The sequence below is a fragment of the Chaetura pelagica genome, unplaced genomic scaffold (assembly GCF_000747805.2).
Source record: "Chaetura pelagica isolate M959 unplaced genomic scaffold, ChaPel_1.0 scaffold50, whole genome shotgun sequence".
Lineage (NCBI taxonomy): Eukaryota > Metazoa > Chordata > Aves > Apodiformes > Apodidae > Chaetura > Chaetura pelagica.
The window spans coordinates 6783200-6801467 of NW_009952366.1; the positions used below are offsets into that span (position 1 = coordinate 6783200).

General features: G+C 46.2%; 1 protein-coding gene across 1 annotated transcript in view; it reads right to left on the reverse strand.

Annotated features, from left to right (window-relative positions):
* The window catches only part of NTN4 (netrin 4), a 45436-nt gene that overhangs the window by 9057 nt on the left and 18111 nt on the right, over nt 1-18268 (reverse strand). The window contains exons 4-7 of the mRNA XM_010008070.1: nt 17969-18155; nt 7407-7533; nt 6263-6451; nt 29-182 (exon numbers count right to left, since the gene is read on the reverse strand). Coding sequence (XP_010006372.1) covers nt 29-182; nt 6263-6451; nt 7407-7533; nt 17969-18155 — 657 coding nt within the window. The remainder of the gene's footprint in view (nt 1-28; nt 183-6262; nt 6452-7406; nt 7534-17968; nt 18156-18268) is intronic.

An 18268-nucleotide genomic window follows, 5' to 3' on the forward strand; every position in this document is an offset into this window, starting at 1 on the left:
CGGGGGGGCGCGGTGCGGGGCCGGCCAGCCGTAGGCTCCGAAGCCCCAGTAGCCGGGCAGGCAGCGGTGGCAGCGGGGCCCGGCCACGCCGGGCTTGCAGGGACAGTCACCAGTGCTGGGGTCACAGAAGGTGCCGGGGCCCAGGGGGAGCGCGGCCGACCCCAGCGGGTGGCAGGAGCAGGCTGCGGAGGGGGGACACGGTAGGGGAACAGAGAGCGTCTGTGAGTGCAAAAGCTCTGAGGGGTGGAACTGTCACTCTGCCTAGGGACAAGGATGTTGGGGGCTTTTCCTCCCTCTTACTCATATAGGTCTGATCATAATCTCCCTTTAGAAACTGTGTGACTGACTTGTGAGCTATCTTAGTCTACCCACCCCGGTTTCACCTTGTCTTTTGCCTAACAGGCCTTTATGACTTTCCTTGTAGCATCTGGACTCCAGTCCAGCTGAGCACCCAGCGATGTGCCTGACTCAGAATAATGTTTAAGCAGCTGTGGGTGCTTCGTTGTAAAAAAGAATCAGAATATAATTGCTTTCTAAAGTAATAACAACTGCCTTGCATCCAGGAGGTTAAATAACCCTCTCAGAACAGTTTTGTTAATTAAAGTGTAGGCTGAGGAAAAAGAACCCCTCTGCCTCTGTCTTATTTTCTCTTAAAGCCATCATTTGTAAAAAATAAAAAAAAGAATTAGGACACCGAGGGCTTAGAGATATACTTTTGCGTATACTCTGGGACACATGTTTGCAGTGTGTGTGTCATGCTGGCTTCTTTTTTTTTTTTACGCCACACAGCCCCTTGCAGCAGGATGAGGCACTGGAAGCATAATGGGACACAGTGGGAAAAATGGCCATTCTCACAAATCAGAAAAGATGCCCTAGATTAGGTGGTGTGAAGACTTCCTTGTCTACCTCTTAGGATTTTTCTTTCTCATAAATGCAACATGTGTCTGTTGCAAGACTACAATTTTTTTCCCCCCAAAGATGTTTATCTTTACAGAGATGAGAAATACAGTTATCAAAATTGTGAGCCAAACCTCTGGCCACGTGGCTTGGCCAGCAGGCAATGCAGTTCCCCAAGGGACCAGTAGCCAGGTGACTCGTGCTCTCCTTCCCTCAGGGTTTGACTGTCTGACCATGATACGTTGTGGTCAGCTTTGTGCATTATGGCAAAAAATTCCCTGCTGAAAGACTTTTGTCATAAACTCCATTTAGATAAAAATTTAATTTCTTGATACAATTTTGTTTGGATGGATTTTTTTTGCCAAATTCTAATACATATATTTTCATTTTGCAACCGTGAAGGCAAAAAAGCAGCAAAGCTACTGCATGTAACATAAACTTTCTTTCTCTTGAAATACTTATCACTGCACATACATATATTTAACTTTGCTCCAACAACATTTTTGTGGTTTCAGGCATTTAACATACTTGGATTGTCATTTCAAAATATTAAAGGATAGATTAATATTGGCAATTAACTTAGAGGCAACTATGATTCCAAAATCTTTGCCAAAGTGATCCCCAGATTTTCCCCACCCTTTCCATTCCCCCCCCATATAATTATATAAAATTAAAAGATTAGAAAGCCTCTCCACAAACTGCATAACTAGCTGCAGGCAGTGAACTCCTGTACATTTAATAGCATAGTTTTCAACAGTGCTCACCAAGACTCACATACCTTTCTCCTGAAGTCTGTGAAGTGTTTCACACCTAACACATGAAGCCAAATGCTCTCTTTTCCTAGGGGATGTGGTGGGTATTTCTGGCATTCCTCTGCCCCTTCAGGGGACATATCAAGCACTTAAACCTCTTCTGTTCTCTTGCAGTCAGTGAGCTAAACTCACTGCTCAGGGAGAGATCTGATCTTGTTTCGGTTGGATTTCAGCTGAGTTTTATTCTCAGCCCTACTGGGGTTGGAGATTTTTATATTTCAGACAATGCTTTCACACAATTTTTTTGCAAATAGAAAATTTATATGGCAGTGGCGGTGGCCCTTAAATGGCAGTTGTGAGGCAAGAATATTAAACTTGCAAAGGCTATTATGACAAATACAGCAGCAAGCTCATAGGCAATTAAAATGCCAATTAAAAATGAGAATGTAATTGGCTATACTTTTTAATAAAAGCTGTAAAGAGATGTGTTGTGAAGGTCGGTCGTTTCTACAAGGGCAGTGTAGCCACTTTCATGGACTCTGTCCTTGCTTGCTGCTTCCCCATGAGCTACCAAGGTGCTGACCTGCTTTCCATCAGCAGCTGGCAAACTGAAGCTTTTTGGTCTTGCATTTTGGGTTGAGGCCCAAGATGACACTAAGTGGCATTAATCTGGATGCTTTGGGTGGCAAATTTACAACATGGTAAATATTTGTGAGGTGCTGCAGTGGGAATGTGCTGAGCAATGCAGAGACATAAACTGCAGCCCATCATAATGCACTGAGCACTAGAAACGAGACTCTACAGCTCAAATGTGAGCGTGTTATAATCACTTTCACAGAAATGCATGAAAATAGGACGAAGTGCCTCCATACTATGGCAAAGGCAGGAAGGAAAGGACCGCAGGACTGATTATACAGCATTTGGCAGCTGAAGGTACTGCTGTGCTGAGTGTTGGTTTTAGACCTTGTTTTCCTCCTTCTGCCAAACCTGCACCTCACTGTAGCACAAGTAGTAGGAGACCCACTTCCAGGAAGGTCAGAGGAGCAGCCAAGTGGCAGATAAGTAGCTACAGACAGTGAGGGATGGCAGTTTGTGGTGGACACATGGGCAGAGAGAGTGAGAGTCTCAGCATGAGGCTTCAGGACAGTGCCTGTCTCATGTGCTGGGGCCACCCCGCTGGCAAGGCTGGGGGTCTCCATGGCCAAGGGAGCTCCAGTGAGAGAAGGGCTGGCTGGAAACCACCAGCCTGGGACCAAGAGAAACCCTCCAAAAGCATGATCTTTTTGCTTTCTTTTTGACTTCTAAGCAGCATTGTTAAAATGCCAATTTGCCAACCTGTACTACACAGCAATATCTTGCACCTGACTTCGATGCACAGATGAATTAACAGCTGCTTTTCCCAACGTTGCACGTGCTGATTTGCAGTGAAATCCAGTGAGTGCAACTCCAGTGGAGCTGGATTTCCCTGCCCTGGATTGTTCATACTATTGTGGTTTCTTCAGCTGCCAGCTAACCTTTGGAAATGCCAAACATTTACAATCAAAAACATACAGTTGAAGAGCAAAAATAAACTTGGCAATTATAAAACCTGATTTAGTGTCTGCAATTATTCTGTAGCTGAAGCTTAAAAATTCACAAGGAATGTAAAGAAAAGGACTGATAGGTATGGTGGGGGAAAGAGTCATTAGATTGCTGTTTTAAATGGCAGAATGTCTGGTTTTATCAGGTACACACCTACTCCTGAGCAAATATTATATACACTCTTCGTCTACAAGAATCTTTAAAGTATCCTTAAAGATTATGGCTTAACAACTCCTTTATTTACTTTGACCTTGGTATTTTTAAATTTTCAATGCTGCCCGGCAGTTGAGCAATAACAGTGCCTTGAGCCAGGAGCAAGCAGGCAACACCATGGCCTTTCTGAAATGAATAACAGGGCACCACGCACGTCCCTTGTTATTGCAGACCATAGCATGGTCCTTGGAAATGTGCCAGGCATAAGACATTATTGGTGTTCTATAATTTAATTTAACAGTCATTAGTCATTTGCAATGGCCCCACAAGCTGATGGGCTCCCCCATGAGATGCTGGATCCCTTGGTGCAGGGAGCAGCCACAGCAACAGAAGACCAGAAGGAAAATGGTGGAGGGATCTCAGGAAGGAGAGCCTTGTGAAGTACCTCATGCATTTGAGTACTTAATGGTTCGTAGTTCATAAATACCAAAACCAAAAAACCACAACAAAGTAATGCAGAAGGTAAATAAATGAAGACTTTTCCCCCCTGTACTCAAGGCTATCTTACAGTTCTTGTAAAATACACAGTACCTTTGGCCTTTAAATACCAGAGTTCATAAAAACATAATGGTCCATAAAGATGCGGGACTGTTACATCAAGGAGTAATGGAAACAAATTTGTAGTCTTTGTGTCAGGCACACTTCGTTCTTTTTGGAGAAAAAATGTGGAAAGTGGAATGCCATGGGCCAGTGATTTAGAGGTGAATGCAGAAAGCTGAGAGCACTGAGCACCAGCATACGTCAACAAAAATACCCATTAATCATGTCATCCCTGCAGCTTCCTCCTGTCCAGAAGGGCTGGGAGAAACTTCTAGTTGAGTCTTCTGGGATGTAGCTAACACACAGATTAATATATGATGCAATGCCTGACTTCATTAGCGCTGGTCTAACCTCACACAGGCACACGCACACTGTTGGCAGCCTTCCCTTCAAGCTGTGGCTGTTCTGCAGCAAGAGATCCTGAGACCTCTGTTTCTCTCTGGTTTTGCAAGGAAGGAGGCTTCATGCTGGCCAGCCCAGGAGGTGCCATTTCATTTCCTTTTGGACCTTCCAAATAGCCACAAGATTTGGACTAGGCATTTTGGTGCCAGCAAAACCCTACGAAGGGTCCCTCATGCAACTCAGTCTCATTGATGGGCTGCATGAGACATCCCAGGAGATGGTGGCCACTCCTACCACCTCTAAGATGTAGGGCTATTTTTAGGTGTCCAGAAGGCTGTGCTCAAAGCAGTGACAAAGCTTGACTTGGCTTCAATGGCCTTCGAAAAGCATGTGCTCTTCCCTGACAGGAGCTGGCATGTAGAGAGTATCAAGAATAACAATCCTAGTGAAGGTAGCACAACTCCAGTAAAAGCACATTTTGGAGCTTGAGGGTCCCTTACAATATCTATTTCAGTCTTTTGTCTTGCATTATCTAACAGGAGTCAATTAATCAATTGGGTTTTTTTGTAATCCGCAAGGGTGACTACATGAGTTAGGGAAAAAAACAACCCTCAAGCTTCTGTTTTAAGTCTAAGTGCAAGATTTAAACCTGCTTTTTTACTAACGAGACTCCAAAACAAAAGTTCATTGCCCGAGTTCTGGCAATAATTACAGAGGGAAAGTTTCTGCTGTTTCAGAGAAGGAGACTTAGAGCTTCAATATACACAAGTAGGTAAAGGAACTTTAAAAAGTCATTAAATTCACCGTTTAAAAAAACAAATTTGTGTACATGCTACAGGAATGAAATAATTATTTACACAAGTAATGGAGAACTGTGGTCAATGATGTTTTCATAAAGAGAATTAGAGTTGTAAAACAGGCAGTTCAGCTGTTCTGTTCCTCCTTGCAATGAGTGAAAGGTGGAGAGGAGGACTTCTGCGGCAGCCTTACAAGGATGAGGCAAAGTGAGGGAGCAGGACAAAAGTGGTTGCTCTCCTCCCAGCTCCACAGAAGAAAGCAAAAACTCACACACCCTCCCAGCCTGGGATGCAGGTCACCAACTCAGAAGAGTTTATCTTCCTTTAAACACGGGTACTTCTTCTGTGGAGGAGACAGATATGTTCAGAGTCCCTGCAAATGACACACGCAGGGTGCCAGTTGGACTTTCTTCTGCCACCCATGAAGGCCATCCTCCAGCTTTGGGTGAGTGAGGAGAAATCTGGCTATGTTGGTGGGTGGCTGAAGGTGCAGAGTGGAGAGCATGCCTGCACCCTATATTTAGCTGACCCATTTATATTTTGGTTTCGGGATCTGGACTCCCCTGTGGTGAGTCACCATCCTCACAGTGGTCCCTGGGGAGCATATCTTTTGGATCACTGCTTTTGCTTGGGAAATATTTAATTTCACTTGTAGCTAAGTCATCACCTTTGGCCTGGCCTCCTTAGTGTCACATCTTCTGGAATACCGCTAAACTCCTGTTCCTGTCTGTCCCTCCATACCCACCTGCTGCTGCTGTGAACACGCACTGGTGCCAGCTGCACCCCTGTTGGTTGAAGCACCCTGCTTCTGAGGTTGCAGCAATGACCAAACAAGGAGAAAAAGAAAACACGATGCAGCTTTTGCTTTCCAAAAATATCAGGACAAAGTGAATTAATCATCTCTCTTCCCCTGACCCCAGGCTACAAGGATCCTCAGGATAGATTTGTCAACAGCATCTGCAGGCTTTTGCCCTGCAAACCTCACCATCGCTTTTTGCAAACAGAACCAAAAAGGGAATTTGAAGGGAATTCCTTCACTGAAGCAAGAGGATTGTTCCAAGGAGGGGCAGAAAGATCACACCTTTCCTTTGACATCCTCCCATTCGATGCACATTTCCTAGTGAAAGGTCACTGACTTACGTTTGCAGGCGTCGGGGGCAGAGAAGGGCTTCCTGGGGTCGCGGTAGAAGCCCGGCTTGCAGCGCTGGCAGTGCTGCCCCTCCGTGTTGTGCTGGCAGTTGTCGCAGACGCCGCCGCTGCGGTTGCCCGATGCCAACCAGGCATCCATGTCAAAGTGACAAGTGTCGGCATGTCCATTGCACTTGCATGCTGAGATGGAGCCAAAGGGGGACAGAAAGACTCATTAAGGCAATGAAAGATGTTGATTTGCAGATAAGAGACACAAAAACCCAAACCATGTTTTGGAATGGGAGACCTGACCTGTGACACCACTACTCATTCAAATGCATGAAGTATCATCGCATTTTCATCCATGCTTGCTTGTCACTTCAGAGGTGACATTAAAGAAAAAAAATATAAACCAAAATTCTTTAACCTTTTTTTAAAGAATGAGTTTCCCAGTACAAGGACAGCAATGGCACTGGGAGACCTCCCACATTCACTGATCATACTGTGGCAGGATCCTTCTCTCTCTGCTTTAGGACTCAGCAGTGCCCTTTATAGCATCTGCCACATGGGTGCCCTCAGGATGTTCCTTGCATCTGACAGAGGGAAAGGGCAGGTGGAGGGGAGGTGTGTGAGAGGGGACAAACATCCCCCTTTCCCTGTGCTGGCACTGGAGATGTCTGGATGCCCAGACACCTAAACTGAGGGGACAAGTGAGACCTGTTCCAACCCCTGCTCATGAACTGCTGCTGGTGGAAACAGGGATTCCCTGTCATTCCCTTGGGGAACATCCATACTGGAGCAAGTGCAACTGCAGGCAGGCTGATGCTAGTTTAAGTGCTGACAGCATTGAAGCCTCAGAAGGATGGCACTCAGCATGCCTGCAAAACTGCACAGGGTGGTGCAGTTACTCCTCAGCACCCTTCTGACTAGGCTGCTGCTGCTGCTGCTACTGCATCCAACCACCCTGTGACCTCTGCAGCCCCCTGCAGCCTGCGCTCATCCCAGCACCACAGAAGGAATCCTCCCACGTCCACAGCACCTGCCCACCACCCTGGTATCTGCTGCCTCTTGGAAACACAGAAGAAAGGCACACAAGGAGGAAGCTTTTTCACTCCAGCAGAGGCTCTGGAGACACTGTTCCTGGCTGGCTACTTACACTGACACTCCCTGGGGGCTCCGGTTTTGCCGTCGGCCGCCTGCCAAGGCTGGTCGTTGTAGAGCGGGGCACAGTGCTGGCAGTGGGATCCTGCCGTGTTGTGCTTGCACATGCATTTCCCATGGACCTAGCAGGGCAAAGAGAGCAAGGATCACCCACAGCAAAGCCCAAAGAGTCTCATTGGCACAAGCAAGGCCCATATACAGGAGATACCACACCAGCTAGATGCTGTTACATAGACTAGAAAGAGGGCTAGCATGATGACTGCCTTGATGTCTGGTTCAGTCAAAAGCAAACACTCTGCAGTTACACTTTCAGTTAGATTAGTATTTGTGGATCACCACATAATTTTATTGTATAATCACACCTTTTTTTTATTTTTTGAGATCTGAAAGGATTTTTAGCAGTTTTAGGCCGCATCATGAATTCCCAGAAGAGATTTTAAAAAGCCATATTCAAAGCATCCTTGGGAAACACTGTAAAACCTTTCTCCTTTTCTTCCTCCCAAACATAAATACACCTCTGCAGCACTGCAGGAATAGCATGCACAACCTCAGCAACCAGCTCTGCATGATCAGCTGTTACCATCATAAGTATGAGAAAAAGAACCCCCTGAAACATCGATAGCTACTCATGCTAGGCAGAATCTTTGACCCACAAAGGAAGAACCAAGGATAGCACAAGGACCATGAGCGACTATAATCAGATATCTTCATGACAGATAGATAATTTAATAGCTAGACAGCCTGGTGCAAGGGGATAATTAGAGATGAAAAGCCAGCGTAGCACACTTGGTGCCAGCTGCCCTGTCAGCCGCTGGCATTACTCACACTGTTGGCAAATGCAAAGAAAACAGGACGTAGCTGGAGGACAAGAGCAGCCAGGCAGCCCCTGGGTGCAAAGAAATCAAGCTCTGAAACAGCACAGCTCCGCCAGCAAGGCTGAAGGCCCTGCTTTTTCCTGTGGAGCGTGGCAGCCAGCTACCTATTATAGCTGTTCTGGTGACTGCCCGGGCTTGCAGCTTTACTCTGCTCCATGTTTTACTTTTAAGTACAGTTTTACTAAGAGTGTTTCAGCTTTAAGTCTCTCCGGACATCTGATGCATGGCACAATCAGCACCCTGTGTTTGATGAAATGTGAGCTGAGCTGTGCCTCACCACCCTTCCTTCACCAGGGTAAGTGGTGGGGAAAGGGAGGCAATAAACTGAGTGTGGTTTGGCTTCTCCAGCTTCTCAGTAACGAGCTAGAGACCTCAGCTCACCCTGCCAGCTTGGCCCCATGCTCATGCCAAAGGATGGCCATAAAACCAAGGGAGCTGGGGAGCTGCACCAGCTGCCGGCTGCTTTCGGTACTGGGAGTGACACAGGCTGGTTGGGGAAGCTGGTGATCAGCCCAGAGCTGGGACATGGCTGTAACTGCTACTGGAAACTGCTGCCTTCCACCCTGTTTAACTTACGGTTTTACAGGTTTGCTGTTCCTAAACTGCATGACTTGCTGCTGAGACCTACCACAAAATGGTTCCTGTGAAAAACCTGAACAGTAAACAAAACAGAAGAGGACCTTGAGCACGTTGTAAACAGCCCCTGCCTGTTACGTAGGTGCACGCTTGCAAGCCACACACACTCCTGGCTAATGACTTTCTGATTTATTTATTTATTTTTTAATGAATAGATTTCAGCTGCTAGTTGACAGTGGTCAGCAGTAACAGGTACAGACAAAAACTCAAAACTGACCTTGAAAGTCCTTAAAAGATTTTTCAGCAGCAATACAAATAATACAATATTGCTAAAAGTTCTAAAGTGATACTTTTCTGCCTTATTAAAATGTCTGGATAATCAAATCAGGAATAAGCAAAATACAGTACAGGAACTGACTGCGTAAGCAATGGAGAGGTACAGGTGGAGTCAGGGAGAAAGTACAAGTGTCTAAGCTAAAGCATAAAGACTAGGATAATTTCACTTTCTATGGTATTTTGGCCCCATCGCAGAGATCAGTTGGTCTCACTGCAGGTACTAGTCTGTCTGGCTCACTGTATTGATATATGCCTACATGTGTGCTAATGTTTGAAAAGAATGAGAAGCAAATTAAGAAAAGAAACAAAACAAATTTTCAGAAGGAATTTTTAGTTCTCAAAATGTGTTTTGTGTTTGCGTATTTTCATTTTTGCTACCACCTACAAAATATTGTTCAAATTCTCAGATGCCTTGCTTTCCTAAATCAACATTCTGCAACAGAATTTCTCTCTCTCTTCTCTATTTTTTAGGCAAAGTCCACGCACAAACCAGTGTTACAGAGCTTCTTTACAGACATTTAAAAGCATCCATCTGCATGGAAACAAATTGGTTAAACTTGTATTAGTCATGTGGTCATCTTCTCATGGTTTTGCTGGAGCCCTAACTCTTGTATGCCATTTTTGGTAGGGGATTCTTGCAAGTCCTTTGGCCGTTGAGTGGTTAGTGGTAAAACAAGCTGTAGGAGCCTGAACCACATCTACGGCCAGGGAAATCTTTCAGCTTGCTCCTGACTAGACTTAGGTACCCTACTCCTAGGGTAGAGGGTCTCACCAGACCTAAGATGTGTGTGATCAGGAAGGGAAGGCAACCTGAGGGAGCCAGAGGGTGCCATGGTCAAAACCAAGTGGTCCCTTAGTGCTTTGGTGATCATGATGCCAAAGCGAGAAAGACATCGGAGAAGACTTGCAAACAGGGGTATGTCTCAGACACAGGGACTCTCAGAATTACTGCAGGGATGTGTGCTCCCCCTACTTGTGCCCTCAGCCTACAGCCTCACCCTTTAAATTCAGTTCCCTTCTTGCCAAAGCCACACAAAGAATCAGTGGGGACTCAATCAATCAGCCAGGGCTGCCTGGCATGAATAACATACAACTCTGAAACCCAGCAGCACCTAAGAAACCCTCAAAGGATTAAGCATCCCAAGACACCAGCAGAGAGCAAGGCAAAACGCCCCACCAAGGAGCATTCATGGTCCCAAGGCATAAGAGCCTGCATTTTCTGAAAGCCCAAGTGCCGTATAATGGAGCATGCTGTGTTGGCAGAATAGGGGAGGTGGGTGAAAACAAAAGAGAAGAGGACAGATACCCCAAGGCCCTGATGTGCAGCCATTAATTTGGCACGCAGAGTTAATAAGTACACCACTGAATAGCTGTGTGCCAACTTCTTAATTTGTATGCAAACGCTAAAGGAAGAGGCCTTTTTCAACTTAATAATTAAAAAAAAAGTCTGTGGTGGGGTGTTTCATCCTGCTGCAGCAATGGCAGGCTTGTAAGCTCCTGGTGAGGAACATTGCAAAACAGCCAAATTTGGAGATGGTGCAAATCAGTGGGTGCTTAGAGAGCTCCACGTGGCAGAGTAGGGCATGATGCTCCTCATGTATTGATTGCCTGTAAAGGTGTGATGCATCTGGGCAGAAGGAAACACACTTCTCACTGAAAAGCTTAAAAAATTCCTTTCCTTCAAGGTTTATCACAATCAGATGTATCATCATCTTCATCAGATGTTTCTTTCTAAGCCTAGATCCCACTGTGGCTCCTGCACCCCCTCTGCTCAGCTTGGAGTGGGCTGGATGGTTCTTCAGTAGCCCAGCCAGCCATGCACGCTTTGCAAACCTGTACATCCCCCTGCTTGCTGCAGGACTGAGGACTCGTAATCTCAACAGGACTTACATCTGGGTGAACATCCGTGAGGGCACAGGACACAATGGCCCAGCTAGCCCTGCTTCTGCATAGGATGCAGCTGCACAGGATGCAGTTTTTGGGAGCCAGCTTTGGAACAGACAGCTGGGTTCCAGATTCCCATGGTGCTGAGCCTTTACAGTGGCATGACTCAAGCAGGCTGGACCCCAAGAAAACTCCACCTCTGTGAGGTCCTCTCCGGCCCTGTGGTGGCCCTGACCCATCTTGGCCAGCTGGAGTGGTGTGCAGACCTGCTAATGAACAAGCTAAACAGCTAAATGGCCAGTCTGAACTGACCAAGGGGAGAGAAATGGCCTCTTTAATAACCTGTTTATCCTTGTGACTGTTTTGTTAATACCCTTTTACCCTATTCCTTTTTTTCCAGAAATGTAATGAAAGTGCTAAGTTTGTATCAGGCTGATCTATTTCTTTTCCTTCAATAGTAATAATGATCACTGCCCAAAACATCTTTGCTATAAACATGTCTCCATCCAAGCTTTATCCCATTGAAGAAAATATCTTTTTCTTCTACATAATTCCAGCATGTCAGAAAAGATTTTTATGCATCAGAAACAACATAAGGAGTATTAGCAAGCCCTTTCTTGCACGCCATTGGCAGACAGGTATTTTTTTAGTAAAAAAGAAATAGTGTGACAACTGAAACAGGACAAGAAGGAGGGGTAATAGAAGGAAAAGAGAAATGGCAACAGGTGAAAAAGAGCCAACAGACTGGCTACACCAGGCAAAGCTAATGCCTGAAAGAGCTGTAGGAGGTCCAGCTGCAAGACCATGATGCCTGGTAAATCCCCCATCAAGACAGAGAGCAGCTGGGAGCCGGGGCTGAAAAACTAGCCTGACAGCTCTGCTAGGACCCAAGGTAGGGCACAGAAATGATGTACCTGGCCTCAGGGACCTTTCTGAAGGCAGAATGTGATCCCTATGCATTGAGAAGGGAAAGATCACATTTCTCCTCCCTTTTCATTTACCTCCATTTACATTTAACCATAAGGCATACGCACTCGGGTCATTCTGGAGCATCCCAGAGCACATTTTTCCTCCCTTTTCATTTACCTCCATTTACATTTAACCATAAGGCATACGCACTCGGGTCATTCTGGAGCATCCCTAAGTGCACAAACACAAACCCCAGAATGTCTCACTGCTTTAAGCATTCACACGGCTCTTGCCTCATTTAAGCAGCAAAATCCCTCTCATACCATTTTTCATTTTGTCAGGGGGTCTTTACATCCCTGTTCGCTTTCACACTGTTTCCCTTCTTAGCTTGACAGCCCTGTCACAACGTCAGTCATCAGAGGGCACATTGCAAACAGTGTTACAAAAGTTGACTTCTGTAAGATAAACGAGCGACTGACTCTCTATACAGAGGCAGTTGCTAGGACATGCTTCCTCCCAGAGCCTTTTGTTGCTGAATTAGAACCTTTCAGTGCTTCCTTTCAGATTGCAAATACACGTGTGTTTTTTTCTTTAGTCGAGTCCTATAAAATGCTTTTCCTCAGATTTATCACGTTACAAAATGTTGGGCAGTGAGAAAAAAAAATTGCTGCTTTGAGGGAAAAATCCTTTCGGTCCCTGTTATGAACTGATTTACATTGCAAGAGCTCACCCACTTATATACAGTCCAACACAAAAGCACACTAAAAGAAAATCAATGTCCCTAAGAGCTGATAGTGTAAATAGGCTAAATAGCTGGGAGGGGCCATTGTTTTTAATAGAGTTTCTTTCCTGGAACTGCTAAAATTGTATTTTCTCTATGTTTTTATTTATTTTTTTTTACTCTAACAGAAAATGGGCATGGCATCAGCCTAAAGGAAGATAATGGCATTCATGCTGAGTGTCTAATCATAGATTTTAAACTGTGTTGCTCTGGAGCCACTGTGCCAATTTTAGAACCAATGTCTACTGGCTGCTGTCAGCATGCAGGGAGGTATTCTTTCCCAAAGCACCAGACAACCAAATTTATGCATGAGAAAATTCTCATATCCTATCTCATTCTCATGGAAGAATACAAAGCTTGTTGTCCAGGGTGTGGGGGCTGTCTGGTGTTCTTTTTTTAATTCCTTGCACAATAGGCTTCTGTCAGTGACACTGGAGAAGACCTTCAGCATCTTTTGATGGCAATAGCATGACTACAATTTAAAACAGCCACTGGGCTGGCCACATGGGAAAGGGGAGGAATATTCACCCTGCCCAACTATATGGAAGTGCTTTAGCATGGTAGCTCAGTATAGCCTGGATCCCAACCATAGTGTATCCTTCCAACCCTTTGTAACTAGGGAAGGAGCCCGGGGAGATCAGCTGGCTAACCTGGGTACACCCACAGCACACCTCAAACGAGGGGAGGTATATCTGGGGTTTGGTGCCTAATTGTCAGGGAGATGCAATGAAGTTCAGATGCATTCACTGATCAAGTTCTTGAACTGGTTTGTCTCTTCAGCCTAGAAAATAGAGTACAGATCCTGGCTAAGTCCTTGACTTACACTGACACAGCACCTTGGATTATTGAAGAAGCATACAAATGTAATTGAAGCAGTGCCATTTCAGCATGGCAGCTGCAACACACCAAACCACTTTGGGCACGTCTTAAGCTCGTTAAAGCTTCTTCATGCCTAGGTTCTAGTTTCTCGTTTCCTTTCTCCAGGGCAAAGATGGCTCCTGTATCACATTATTAAAACTGTCATTGAGGGAGAAAGTGAACAGGAGGAAGAACAAAACCAGACCACTTTGTTTCTTCTCACTCTGTTCCATCTCACTCACCTCCATGGAGGTGAAAGATGTGCAGAAAATGCTGCACCAGCAGGAATCCAGGAGGGGAAAGGAAGGATAGAGCGGGAAACGTCAGATAGCTGGTAATATTGGATTATTAATGAGATAATGAAGTCACCAACTGATAATGGGATCTTATCTCACAGGGGTAAAAGCAGGAAGCTCCAGTAAGGACACAGCCCCCTAACACTGGTATCTCCAGCCAATCATAAAACCCACCTGGCTGATGTGGGACTCTGCAACCAGGGAAGGCCAAGGAATCCCTGAGATAGATGAACTCCTGCTCTCACCTTGAGACAGAACTGCACAGCCCTGGTGAGGTATCTCTGGTTTTGCTTTCCCCACTTTGGAGTCCTAAACTGCAAGACCCTCCCTATCCCTAGGCTGATCTCCTCTTTCACAGCTCTTGCCACAGTCGCAAGCAGGCCATAGGGATGCTTTAGCTGGTAAGGGGACAGGCATACAGTGCAATAACTCCTTGCACAGAGGTACTGACAAGGAGTGAGAAGCTCCTATGCTACACATCAGCTGAAAAGCCAATCTTCTGATGGCTACCGATGATCATGAGGGTTCTCCTATGTCTGTGAATCTATTTCTCTACTCACATGGGTGTTTAACCATGTAATGCAAGTCACAAACTATCCAACTGCTTTGCACGGTACTGCATGAGGTGTATTTGTTCATGCACAAGTTTTCCTGGTCATGCATTGGGCTGCTGCTGCTGAGATTTGGGCAGTGACTTCAAATAAATTTGGGAGGAGCAGGGAAGAGAAGGAAGAGTATGTGTGTTGCTCTGACATCTGTCTGTTGCACATAAGCGTGTAACAAGGGACAGCGAGGATCACACTACCCACAAGGAGCAGGCCCTGCCATTGTTGGAAGGCAGCCATGTCCTCTCTGTAGGCTTCCACTGCACCTCATGGAGAGAAACTGCCCTAGAGCAGGAACCCCACCTGTGTATTTGGAATAAACCTAAAGGTTCAAATATCATTTCTGAAGCTCAAACAAACCCCGAGGTTTCCTACATGAATTCCTTTCTCCTTTAGGAGAAAGGGTGAGCTAAGGAATCGCTGGCAAGTGTTGCTCTGTGGTGTCTGCACAGTGACCACCACAGAGACGAACTTCATGGAGAGCTCTGCAGCTGGACAGCTGTGAAGGCATAGAATCAAACCTCCCATTTTATCAGGCCCTGGCTATTGCTTTTTGCTGCTAAGCCTAACAGGAAATAATGTTTTTCTCACACAGTGAACATTTGGACCCTGTGACATCCATCTTTGCTCTGACCCAGTTCAGAGGGATCACAAAAGGAGGTTATTCCACCTCAGCGAACGGAGCTAGAGCTGCTTCTGCTGCGGTGGAAGGACCCCCTCCTTGTTCACAGAGCAACCCTGTTTGCATCCCACCCCTACAGTTTGAGGATATCCCCAGTCAGTATTATCTCTTGGCTGAGCTAGACTTCTGGCCTCCCTTCAGCCACTCAGAATATTTTCCTTCAAAATGGTCAGATTCCCAGAACATGATGGCTCAGCCTTCAAGAAAAAATGCATCCAATAGGAGGAATCCTGTGACAGTGAACTGGGCTGATGTCCTGAGCTGAGTGGAGCATCCTCACCCCCAGGGATAGGTCCCTGCACGAAACCTGCCTGAGCAGCAGCCATCAGCATCCCCACATCCACTGTGGCTTTGTCAGATACTCTCTGGGTGAGATGGCTGAAATGCTGTTGAATGCTTTGCAAGATCTGCTTGAGAACTGGCAGCAACACCCTGTGCTATGAGGACAACCCTTCTTAACTGCCCAGAGCAGCCCAGGAGAAAAACAAATACATCATATTCGGATCTTCTGCTGGACAAGCAGGGACTGAAACTGCAGTTAGAATTTTGCCTTTGGGTTGAGACCAAGCAGGAGGTTAAGAAAACTTGCACATACTTCTTTTGGAATGTTTATTTTTCTTTTAAAGAATCTTAAACTTGCTTAAATGTTGATGTTGACTTTCTAACTTCGTGAATATTCTTCAGGAGTACTCTGGTCTAACCAAACAGTAATGTACTTCCCAGCTTTTGATGTCCTTGGTTTTACAGTGAAGGTTCTGCTAAAACCCCATATAGATACTGTTACACAAAGACAAGACTGAACTCCCCATCTCACATTTGAATGACCATAATTCTTCAGAATTATCTTCTGTGTGCCTGTCCAGGTGAAATGTAAAGAAACTCTCCCTTTCTGAAGTCCTACTCTCTTTTCAGAAATTTCTCCAACTTCTCCCAGCTAAGCAGCCACAGACTCCCCAATCTTCCATCGCTTTTCTGCTCATTCACACACGTGTTTTGTTGTCATCTTGGAAATAATCCTCCCTTCCCAATTTGAAGCAACGCACTGGCAAACCCCATCCTGGAACACACAAATGGAGTGCCACCACCGTCCCCAAATTGCAGCTGCCCTGTGCCAAGCAGGAGCCTGGCAGGGATTGGGCACAGCCCTAGCTACCTCAGTCCTGTGATGGAAAAGGTGGTACCAGGAGAAGAAACATCTTACCCTCTTAATTCCCCTTGCAAACCACGGGGCTGTGTTGCCCCTGCACTGGCAAAACCTTTACGGGACATGCAGGATAAGCTGTAAGGCACAGTACAATGAGTCAGCTTTGCTGGAGACACGTCACCTTTGGGACTCCTGCCACATACATATTTATAACCAGAGTTGAACTTCCAATCCCCTCGGGGCCAGCGCAGGGGCTTGTTGCTATTTCTTGCTTTGGTTCTCAGTGTGATTTTGGCACTTGATTCCTTCCCGCAGCAGCACCTGCTACCTGCACATTATGGTTTCCATAGGCTGTAGCTGTACCGGAAGGTGTATTTGGCTGCAGGCTCTGTTACAACTCTCAGCAGTGCTCTGGGGCACGCTCCCATGCAACTGTATCCCACCAAAATAATCCTGAGCAAACAGGTCCCTTCAAAGACTTTCCCTCAGGGAATGCCTGTGGAAAGCAGAGCAGTGCTACTTGAAACAGCCTTATCAATCACAGCACTGCATGCTTTCCAATTGGTATATTTTCAAGATGTTGCAGGACTGGCTCTATTAGAAGGGAAACATGCTGTCTGATTCATGCCTGAGACCATAATTTAAGGGAAATGAGAGTTCCCTGAAGAGCTGGAAAGACTCCAGACCTCCTTACCTCAAGTAACTGCCTTATGTTTTTTTCTTACGATCTTCCCCTTTCTAACATTATTCAGCGCAGTAAGTTTGACTGTCTTGGCTTTTCTGACTGCTCCTCTGCCAGCAAAGCCAGGACTTTCAGAGCTAGACAAGATGGGTAGAAAGGACAAGTTGTACTGGGGCAGTGAGTGGTGTCCCTGGGCTGGCAGGGCATGGCATGGCATGCCAAGGGTGTCCAGTGCACTGGCTGCTGCTGTGTCCGTAACTTCCCCAACATTTTAGTGGCTCTTGCTTCTTTGGGACATTAGATGAGTGGGGTATAGGCCTCGGTAGGTCCCAGGGGATTTGAGATCAGAGCTCTTGTGATGTGAGTCCCCTTGAAACGAAAGTACAAGCTTTTTATTCAGAGAAAGGTACTACGAAGTACAATGGAAGGCCTGGGAAGGACAGCCAAAACCCAGCTCAGTGGCCCCTCATTTCAGGGCCCAGCCAAATAGCTGAGGATTCTCCAGAAGCAACAGCCATCAAAAGATGCCTAGTACCTTTGTAGAATCTCTCCTTTGTCATCAAAATGCCCTGCATTTATTATCTTTTAGATAGTGTGTTATTGCAAGTTAGTGTCTAGGAGAAGAAGGGAGTCAGCAATTTACTATTTTTTTAAGGGTGCACCTGAATAAATTACTGTGGAGCACCCTTGAAGGATAAGAGTCCTTCACCTTGGGCCCCACACCAAGGCACAAGGGAAGGCCAGTGCTTCAGCCTGACATGGAGACAACCTCCTTTGTGAAGGCCACTTTTGCTCACTGTGCTTGGAATTCAAGGCATCACACGTCAAATACCATATCCTTGGACCTACACCACCCTCTCTACCTCTCCTACTGCTTGTAAAACTCTGCTTTCCCGCAGCGCAGACGTCGCTGGGCACAATTTACATACCACGTGGAAAACTCCGGCTGCCTTGACGGGCTTGAATCCGGCGACGGGGACGCAGTGGTCAGCGTGGCCGTTGCAGAAGCAGCTGCCCTTCACGATGAAGTCGTAGATGGCGTAGTGCAGGGTCGGTGGGGGCTGCAGGGGGGCCGGGCTGGCCGGGACACAGACAGAGATACCCGAGGTCAAGTTCCTGGGGTGCATGGGGAGGATTAGGAGTGCACCAGGGACAGTTTCGGGAGCAGTTCCGGGTGTGCATGGGTGACTTAGGAAGGTGCCAGGGCAACGACTGGGGGACGGGGGGGC